This window comes from Trichophyton rubrum, assembly GCF_000151425.1.
Source record: "Trichophyton rubrum CBS 118892 genomic scaffold supercont2.2, whole genome shotgun sequence".
Lineage (NCBI taxonomy): Eukaryota > Fungi > Ascomycota > Eurotiomycetes > Onygenales > Arthrodermataceae > Trichophyton > Trichophyton rubrum.
Window position 1 is genome coordinate 2,320,252 of NW_003456427.1, and position 9,632 is coordinate 2,329,883.

Genomic DNA, 9,632 nt, shown 5'->3' on the forward strand with positions numbered 1-9,632 from the left:
AAAAACTAATACATCCTTTCATTAGACATTACGTTCAATATGTACACGAATCCTTCAACTCCACTAGCAACATAGGTGTGAGGATGGCTTCTCTGGCTTCTTGCAAAGTCGTGCCATCCAGCACTCGCCCGTCTGTCGTGTATATTCCACAACATCTCCTGCTTCCCCGCCCATTAAATTGGATTGTGCACTGTTTTTGGTCATCAGGACGATGGGCTTGTCGAATCAGTAGGCCAGAAAAATTCACGCCTTCATTTCGATATCACCGTCACTTGAAGTCCCGTCCACCGCCTTCTTGCCCGATCTCCAGTGATGGACTGCGGCACAGGAGAATCCGAAATAAGCCAGGTATAGCAGTGTGATCAGGTATCCAGTCACCTGTCGAGCCCAGAATAAGCCATTCCATGCATCTGGGAATTTCTGTTCGACGCAGGCATCGATCAACGGAGCCAGGACGGAGAAGGACACCCACAGCCCCATGAAGCAAAAGGATAGTACCAGGGCAGCGATGGGATGCAGTAGATTCCTGGCATACAGCCATAGCTGAATTGGAACATGGAATGTCTCGATTGCAATGGGAATAAACAGCCATATTATTTGTCCTCTAAGGAAGAAGTTCATGGTTAGTTTTCCCATTCGCTTTGTAGTTAAGGAGTCGGACGGCTAGAAATACTAACGGGTCGCAATCTTCTAGCGTATCTTTCCATCGAATCGGGGGATAATCATCACGAGAGCTTGCACTCTTCTCATAGACAGCAGAGAAGATACTGGCAGCAATTACAAAGACCCAGAGAAGACAGCATAACGCTGCTATCGGTACGAGGAACCATTTCCCTATGTTCAAGGCTCTGAGATAACCGCATGGTCGCTGCTGGAGGCTGGGGATTTTCGAGTCCGCCATGTTCAAAGGTTTATTATTATATCGTTATAATACTGCCCGTCATCATGCAATAGCCTTACCATCTGGCAAGCGGGCCGCTAAGCTGATATATATATCTCATCGAGTATTATGGTGGAAGGCTGGCTTCTTGGCCCATGCTGTCATGGAGGATTCTGATGATGGGCGCTCAGCGGGTCTTTATAGAACATGACATGGTTGGTATTCGCGAAAGACATCGTATCGGCCAAGCATATTCATCTTAACACGAGCAATGCAAAACAGCTCCATGAACGGTGGGTGATGGAGAAATCAAAAGCCGGCTGTGATTTGGCGACGGGAGAAGAGGCTGGAGAAGATCAACCGCCAAGCGCTGCTGCGCCTTGGGGTGAAGTCGACGTCATAGTTTTTATATAGCATACAAAGGACGACGACTTGAAGATAATATGAAGAGACACCAAAGGAAGACGACAAGAGGCATACTGTGGCAAGGGGTGTGGTCCTTGATATCAAGGTAGGACGGAACTCTGATAGTTACCCAGCTAAATAATAGTCAACAGACAAAGAACGTGCCACTTGCTTTTCATCAGTCGTAACAATATAAACACCCCATCACAAACTCCAAAAGAACTCATTACATTAAGACGTAAGCTTGCCCCAGGAAGATCGACCCGTTTTCCCTTTTGGAAATTTGAATGACCTTTCTCCCATTCCAAAGCTTGTGCCCGATATGGTCGATTCATGGGAATAAAGATTGGCGTATCTCATTCCACCAAAACCTCCCATCAAGGGGTGCATGTTGTGGACATTTTCGGGCCTGAATCCTTCGGCCTGGCTGAAGGTTGAATCATAGAGCATTCTAAGGTTATTGTTCCATAATAGCAGGGCGTTGGAGCGCTCCTTGTCAATATCGCATCTTCGGGTGATTTCCACAATGCCGTCTTCTTCGTTTATTTTTGCATCAGCGAGCTCTCCATCGAGAATCAGGAAACTGAGGATGTCTTGGACTTCCGTAACCGAGATTTTGAGCTTCTTGGAGACAAATGCAAGGGTGAAGCGAGTGTAGGGCTGGATGAGTTTCACAACGGCCTTGGTGCGCATGTTACGGCTGACTTCACCGATGTTTTCAGCGATGAAGTGGTCCTCTAAAAGATCTGGCTTGTTCCGGAGGACTGCCTCGTAGGCATGGATGTCATCGCGCTGGAAGGCATCTACAAGGTCAGTCATGCCAGAAACTCGAGGATCATCTTTATATGGCTTCGTCTCTTGTGAGTCGAACGGGTTGATATCCGACTTCATCAGCATTGTGGCTAGAACCATATACTTCAACACCTGGATGCGTTGCATCGATCCGGCTTCGTCGTAGTTGCGGAATGATTCAAAGAAGTCGCTGTGAGCTTCCTTCCAATTCTCTTCGCTCATATGCATTTTGCCGCCGCACTCACGTATAATACCCATGATTTTTGGATGCGGAACAGCAGACCTAACTTTGAGCGCCCTTTGGTATAGCGCCTTCAGCCTCTTATTATTCTTGGTATTGGCATACATTTGGATCTCCAGGGCGTATATCTCCAGCGAATAGGTTCCCTTGGATGGATCATCAGTTCCGTCCGACCGTTGGCAGGCCTTGTGGAGCTCTTTAAGCTTCCTGCTAAGTTGCGCATATTCCTTCTTATCCAACCAAAGCTTTGCAAGCTTTATGTTTGTCTTCAGCCAGAGACGTTCGTTGTTGGTATTCTGGAACGATTCAAGCGTCAACGAATAGAACTCCTCCATGCAATGGTATGCCTTTACGTCATCGGATGACTTTTCAATGTAGTCTAGCATGTTGTTAATCGACTTCTCCGAGTAGTTACGAGTAACGGCCGACTTGACATAAGTGAGGAGCTCTTTGTAATGGGAAATCGCCTGTTAATCAATGGTAGTGTCAATGTGTCAGATTCCTAGAGGTGATGTTATTGGAATTTTGTGGGAAGACGTACGTCGTCGTATCGACCGAGCCGAAATTCCAGTTTGATGGCCTGTTTTAGTCCCTTGAATCCCCTTGAATACGGTTAGCAATGTATCTAAATAAAAGCAGAGAGCTTAAGGAAAAGAAAACCAATGATAACCTTACCAGTCGCCTTTATCTTGCTCCAGCGGGGGGACACCTAGGAACTCTTCTATCGCCTCCTCTGGATTGTCGACCTTTATTTGCTTCGCATTATAATATTTGTTCTCAATGCCGATATCGCCAGAATCATCGTCATCTTCATCCTCGTACTCGAAGTCATACCTATTAGTGGTCTCAGTTAGTTACATTCGTACGCACACGAGGGGTGCAGTGTATAGCTCACTCCTCCTGATCGGAGTCATGCATAAAGTCATCATCATCCGACATGGTGGCGGGTAAAAGGTCAATGGGTTAATTAAGCAGTAATGTATTTGGCCTTTCAAACGAGAATAACAAGTAAAACGAAACGAAGGAGCAGTAACATGTACTTTTGTATGTCTTCAATGCCGGCGAAGTTGCAGGTGTTGACGTTTTGCACCAAAGTTAATGTTGATCGCTATTGACAATAAAGATGCTGATTAGGTAATTATGAAGTCATCGATTTAGTATTACATCAGCCGTATTATATATTATGGCACGTGATATATTAGTCATCGCCAAGACTCAGCCTCTCTTTAGCTTTTTATGTTTTTAATTTCTATTTTGACGAAGGCAAAACATCAACGGGAGGGAAAACGAAGGGAAGAACAGAAGGAAAAGAAGAGAAAAAGGACGAGATACGAGAGTCAAGATGGGAGGCGACCTTAACGTGAAGAAGAGCTGGCACCCAGTGCTGCTCAAGAACCAGGAGCGAGTATGGGTCGAGCAGAAGAAAGCGCTCGAGGAGCGCAAGCGGATCGACCAGATGATGAAAGAGCGCCAGGAAGAGAGGCAGATACAAGAGCTACAGGAGATGCAAGAGGCCGCTGGCGGCAAGAAACGTCTGAACCGAGTCGACTGGATGTACTCTGGCCCAGCTGCTGGACAGACTGGCACGACGGAGGAGATGGAAGGATACCTACTAGGCAGAAGACGAATCGACGGGCTGCTCAAGGGGTCAGAGAACTCGAAGCTGGAGAAGGCTGCGCCCGAGGAATCGTTTATGCTGGCTCAGAATGCGAATACTGCGCGGGATACAGGGGCGAAGATCAGAGAGGACCCCATGTTGGCCATCAAGAAGCAAGAGCAGGCCGCATACGAGGCTATGATGAACGACCCAGCTCGGCGGAGGGCGTTGCTCAAGGCTGCCGGAATGGATGAGGACAGATCAACGGCTCATACGGAGAAGGAGAGAAGACATCGACGACACCGATACAGAGACGAGCGTGAGCGTGATCGTGAGCGTGATCGCGACCGGGACAGAGATCGTGATCGAGACGAGGAGAGACGGTCGAGTCGCCGGTCGAGGAGACACCATGACGAAGATGACCGACGGAGCAGACATCATCGCAGGGATCGTTCGCGTAGCGCTTCTCGCAGCCGTTCACCACCACCATCGTCATCACGAAGGTCACACCGTTCACCTTCACCTCATCGACGAAAGCGGTCCTTTTCACCACGTCAACGGGATAGAGACCGGGACAGGTCGCGATCCCCGTATAGACGCCGTGAAGAAGAAGAGTCTTCAAGGAGACATACCAGCAGTTATCGAAGTCACCGGTCTACTGGCCCGCGCCGGCCCAAGCCGGAGATCCATCAAAGCCGTCCTCCCCAGCCATCGTCTGCTGATCTAGAACGGGAGCGCGCAGCACGCCTTGCAGCCATGCAGCAAAATGCAAACGAGCTCGATGAAGAGCGCACGCGACGTATCAATGCAGCAGAGGAACGCGACAAGGCAGAGAGAGAGGCAGAAGAGGCAGCTAGAGCAGAGTCGAGCAAATACGGCGGACGGGGGGCCTTTGTCAACAACATTCACCGAAGAGCGGGAGACATCGATCTAGCAGATCGACTGCAGCGAGGCAAGAAGAACCTCGAAAAGGAACAGGAGGCTTACTGATTACGACAAGGGTTATTTTTTTTCTATCCTTTTTCCTTTTTGTCTTTCTTATTTTTGGCATTGATTTGTTTTTGGCTCGGGAATTTGCATTTGGGCGTCAGCATTCATATTCTGGTTCTAGCGTTACGGATATCAAATATGGAATACCACGGACAACAATAACATTAATTGACAACAGACATTGCTCTTCCTCTGCTCCATCTTCTTTTGGTCCTTCGTCAGTCCATGTTTTCTTCTTTCTGGCCCCGGCCGCCGCATACGCTACGCCACTCGCGATCCAGGCCAACAGGAGACCGTGTACCTGCGCAACAAGCGCCATGTCATGCCACAACAAGACGAGGCTTTCGATCGTCACGATGACAGGTCAAGTTCCTCTCTTGGACTTGCAGTCCCGTTCCATAACCATCGGTTGCGTTGGTTCGTTGCTTGACTTGTCCGCCAAACGGCCACCAAACGACCAGATGCGAAGTCGAAATCTATCCAAGGATCTCTGGCTGCGCCGTTCCTGCAGGTCAAGGTTTGATTCCTTATCTCTCCTTTCCTGCAGAGACGTCACCAGTTATAAATAGACATGGAGAATTCTGGCTCTGAGGAATTTCTTGCCGTAAAACTCTTTCGCCGTTCAAATATTTCGCCTCCTCGCCGTTGGGGCTCACTCACCTGCTGCGGAATAATAACGACGACACCGTCTAAAAAAGCTCCACATACTCAAACACCCACCTCTCAGGTCCATCCTCCATCGGCCAACACAAGCAGTAATTCGCTTTTGCTAGGGCTTCTCCCTCCTCTCGTCACGGGGCAGTCAATAATACGAGCACGTTAGCATCCCTGATCCCGGCCGCGGCAGATGGAATCGACTGATTTTCTTGGACAACATCATCGATAGTCCTCTGCTTCTCCCGGGTCCTCCACTTATTCTGCTCCATTTCTTCTTCTTCCCTTCTACTTCTCTTCTTCTTCTCGACGATCTATTGGCAGCGAGAGCATTGAAACATTTTATCCGGCTTCGAGTTGCCAGGTCTACTTGAAAATTCAGCTTGTTTTCCCTCTTCTCCAGCCTTATCCGGACGATCCCGTTTCCTTTACCCCTGATTGGAATCCATCCCGCTAGCATCGACTCGACGGTTTGCATTTACAAGACTTACTTATCCAGCCCGTCTGGCTCTCTTTTGCGAGCCGTTGCCTCGTTTCGATCTCGCTCGTATCGCCGCTCGCTGTGCTCCCCACATTCTTCGCTTTGGATCCTGGGGTACATACATTTCAACGTCCTAGCAGGCTGTGTGATTTGTTGCTCAAGCTTCGACTGAACGGTTTCCAGGATGCCTCTCTGCGGAGGAGAGAAGACTGAGAAGCGCAAGCTGGTGCTCCTGTGAGTTGGAGCTGATCGGGACACTGTGAGAATTAAATAGCTGGACTGACGCGGTGGCGATATTTAGAGGAGACGGTGCATGCGGCAAGACTTCGTTGCTAAACGTCTTTACCAGAGGGTGAGTTTAAGGAATACCTTCTTGAATGAGACGAGAAAAAAATTTAAGCTTATATCGGCTAACACTACCCTAGATTTTTTCCCACCGTCTAGTATGCTATTCCTACGAGCTCTGCGTTTTTTTACAGTTGCTAACATATTGCCCTCCCTTAAAGTGAACCCACTGTATTTGGTATGTCTGGACTTGACATCGGAAATTATTTAGGAGTATATACGCTAATACAAAATATTACTTATATAGAGAACTATGTCCATGGTAGACCTCTCTCGCCGCCTCACGATCAAGAAAGACAAACGCTTACGATGAAAAACAGATATATATGTTGACAACATCCACATGGAGCTATCCCTCTGGGATACGGCCGGACAAGAGGAATTTGACCGCCTCCGTGCTCTATCATACGATGACACCCAAGCTATAATGCTCTGTTTCAGTGTATGTTACAGACTCAACGAGCCAGCTGCACCTACCAAGGACGATGGCTAATGTTTACATGCGCACAGGTTGATAGCAAAGATTCCCTCGAGAATGTCGAGTCAAAATGGCTAGCTGAAATTGGCGAGAACTGCCCTGGCGCAAAGATCGTGGTCGTTGCGCTGAAATGTGACCTTCGAGAAGAAGCCAGTGATGAAAAAGATGATGGCAGCAACACCCAGCAACAGCCAAAGCCAGTCATTACCTACAGCGAAGGCCTCGAAGTTGCAAAAAGAATTAATGCTTTACGATACCTAGGTGCGTTTACTTGACCTTGATACAGAGAGCTTAAGTACTGACTGGAGATAGAATGTTCGGCTATGAGAAACCGCGGAGTCAACGAAGCCTTTACTGAGGCGGCCCGAGTCGCTCTCTCGGTAAAACCAGCGAAAGCATCTGATAGAAGCGGCAAATGCGTGATCCAGTAGGATCCATACCCTTGACATATTTCTTACGAGTTTCTTTTCGTCTCGTCTTTCATGTTCGAGCTGTTTGTCCTCCTCGCTTTCGCCTCTTCTCTGTATTATCTTGCGTCTACTTCTTCTTCTGCTACTGGACAATCCACCTGTCCTGTCCTTCCTTAATGTTTGATGTTTCTAATTCTTTACCCGGGCGCAAATGTGGAACCCTGCAATGTCTTTGAAGACATTCATTTGCTACCGCTTTCTATGAATTTTGATGGTGTCTCTTAGGGTGCCATCTGTATATAACTATTTATACCCTCCATCGTCTAGCTGGATGGCCTGCTTTGTCCCTGCCTTTTTCCATATCATGACCTTTTTCCTTTCTATTTTCAATTCTGTCTGTCCTCTTCCCTTCCCTGGAACATTTACCTTTCTGGATATCAATTTGTCCATGCAATGCAGCTGAAACATCATCTCATGTGATCTAGAGACGACCCAGTTAACGCATGATGGCTGATGTCTGTGTTATATGCTCTTTTATCTGGAAATACTCTCATATCTCACACCTCTATATCTAACACTTAATCTATATCTTCCCTTTCTACCCTAGATTTTTCATTCCGTGTCTGGACGGAGAATTTATGCATATGAACGGGGGGTATCAAACAAAGCACAATACTAACCAAGTACATCATCCTCTTGGATCCTATATACCTCGTCCAGCCTCGGGCCCTGACCACCACTGGGTCCTCCGGAATTCACCCGGTCGACAAACGCCTGGACAAACCGCGTACTAACCTCCTCCATTGTTACATCTCCTACATTCACACCCACACCCTCTAGACTCGTAGATTCTTTGCCCTCAAGTCCACACGCAACTATCTGCCGCAGATACCATAGTGGCTCCTCGGTAATGCAGAATCCGACGCCATAACTGCTCACGAACCGTCGCAAATGCACACCAACCGCGGCAACTTTGCGAGGTATGCCGCTGTTCCCGGCATCAGGTTTCACCCACACACCCGGATCTTCAGTAGTTGTTCCGCCTTTCACACCAAACCCTTTTAACACATCGAGTACACTGTTTTCAAGTAGCCTGATGTGACATCTCGGCCCGATACGTAAGGCCCGGAGATCCAGTATGGTATATATAACTAGCTGGCCGGGGCCATGGTATGTAGTTTGCCCACCACGTAGAGTAGGATAATATTCAGCTAGATGTTGGGCGGCATTGGTAGGAGAGGAAGTCGGCGTTAGGATATTACGAATCGGTTCGAGGGGAGTGGGAAGGGAAAGGTCCGATGCCTTGGTAGCGAAGGTGTTTGATGACTCATCGTTCGGCGAGCATGACGCAGGTAGGTCGCGTCTTCCAGTCGTATATACGGGGCGAGGAGTGAATGTTAAGATCGTAGGATCTGGGGCGGATGTAGGTGGAAACAGAGCCGGAGAGTCAGACTGTTTCCTTTTATGGGTGAGTAGGCGTGAGACGAGTATCTGCTGCAGAAGGGAAGCCTGTCTAAATGGTATAATATTCGGTATATGCAAATGAGCAAGGCGCATGTTTATATCCCCACTGTCTTGTCCCCTGGCCGGAGGTGTAGACTTGTGCTGTCCCTTGATGTTTTCCTCAACTTCAAATGCGACTCAAAGATATCTTTGATTATATAAGCAATTTCAGTCATGTGATTATTGGTATTTACATAATTCTGGTCTGTGCCCAACTTAATTTTGTCTTTTTGCCGCAACCTTAACTGGATCAAGCTTAACCTTCGTTATCCTTAAAATTATCAAATACACCTCCAGGCAACATCAATCAACCCCATACAGCGAGGAAGACTTGATGTTGGTAGCGGCCGCTTATATTGACATACATATCCGTTATTCCACACGATCGGAATACATTTTGAACTCGACCCGCAGTAGTTAGTCAAAGGTTCTTGACGGCAACCCCGCATTTATTTCTCCCAAGGCCCCCCACCAAACTTGACAAAATAGCTAGAACTGCTTTGATAAAGAGAGACACTTCTTTGACCATGGCTTGCATTCTCGACTTACCTGCCGAGCTCATTTTTCCAATTCTTGATGACCTGCATACCATTCATCCACCATCCCTGGTCGCTTTTGCGTGTACAAACAAACGCAGTCATCATCTCTCGAAGCAGGCGCTCACTCGTGGTCGCTATCACACCCTTGCATTTAAAATTGATTTAACGAGACTACAGGACGATGTAAAGAAGTGTACTCTTGAGCTAGAAAGGGACAAGGGTGCCTTCGATGCTGTACGCTGCCTGATTATAGAGACAATAGAGTGGCGATCTCTAAAGATCTACGACGACGAGGGTTGTGACGAGGACTTGTCTCA

General features: G+C 47.8%; 5 protein-coding genes across 7 annotated transcripts; 2 read left to right on the forward strand and 3 right to left on the reverse strand.

Annotated features, from left to right (window-relative positions):
• Positions 1–243: 243 nt before the first annotated feature.
• TERG_02469 (uncharacterized protein) lies at positions 244–901 on the reverse strand (the record flags this gene model as incomplete). The annotated part of the gene is made up of 2 exons (XM_003237708.1): positions 244–604; positions 678–901. 2 exons carry the CDS (start codon positions 899–901, stop codon positions 244–246), a joined length of 585 nt encoding a protein of 194 aa, XP_003237756.1.
• Positions 902–1,516: 615 nt separating this feature from the next.
• Positions 1,517–2,704, reverse strand: TERG_02470 (uncharacterized protein; the record flags this gene model as incomplete). Its single annotated transcript, XM_003237709.2, has 1 exon — positions 1,517–2,704. The coding sequence occupies one exon, from the start codon at positions 2,702–2,704 to the stop codon at positions 1,517–1,519; it is 1,188 nt and encodes a 395-aa protein (XP_003237757.2).
• Positions 2,705–3,660: 956 nt separating this feature from the next.
• On the forward strand, positions 3,661–5,145 carry TERG_02471 (uncharacterized protein; the record flags this gene model as incomplete). Its single annotated transcript, XM_003237710.2, has 1 exon — positions 3,661–5,145. One exon carries the CDS (start codon positions 3,661–3,663, stop codon positions 4,903–4,905), a length of 1,245 nt encoding a protein of 414 aa, XP_003237758.1. The 3' UTR covers positions 4,906–5,145.
• Positions 5,146–5,156: 11 nt separating this feature from the next.
• On the forward strand, positions 5,157–8,525 carry TERG_02472 (uncharacterized protein). 3 transcript variants are annotated; one of them, XM_003237711.2, is made up of 8 exons: positions 5,157–6,274; positions 6,342–6,392; positions 6,466–6,483; positions 6,547–6,563; positions 6,633–6,647; positions 6,706–6,827; positions 6,896–7,124; positions 7,176–8,525. In XM_003237711.2, exons 1-8 carry the CDS (start codon positions 6,225–6,227, stop codon positions 7,292–7,294), a joined length of 621 nt encoding a protein of 206 aa, XP_003237759.1. In that variant the 5' UTR covers positions 5,157–6,224; the 3' UTR covers positions 7,295–8,525. The 3 variants fall into 3 exon arrangements, with proteins under 3 accessions (XP_003237759.1, XP_047605670.1, XP_047605671.1); XM_047749427.1 differs by having other exon boundaries at positions 6,896–8,525; XM_047749428.1 differs by having other exon boundaries at positions 6,342–6,827.
• Positions 7,949–8,830, reverse strand: TERG_02473 (lipoyl(octanoyl) transferase; the record flags this gene model as incomplete). The annotated part of the gene is made up of 1 exon (XM_003237712.1): positions 7,949–8,830. The coding sequence occupies one exon, from the start codon at positions 8,828–8,830 to the stop codon at positions 7,949–7,951; it is 882 nt and encodes a 293-aa protein (XP_003237760.1).
• Between the last annotated feature and the right edge of the window lie 802 nt (positions 8,831–9,632).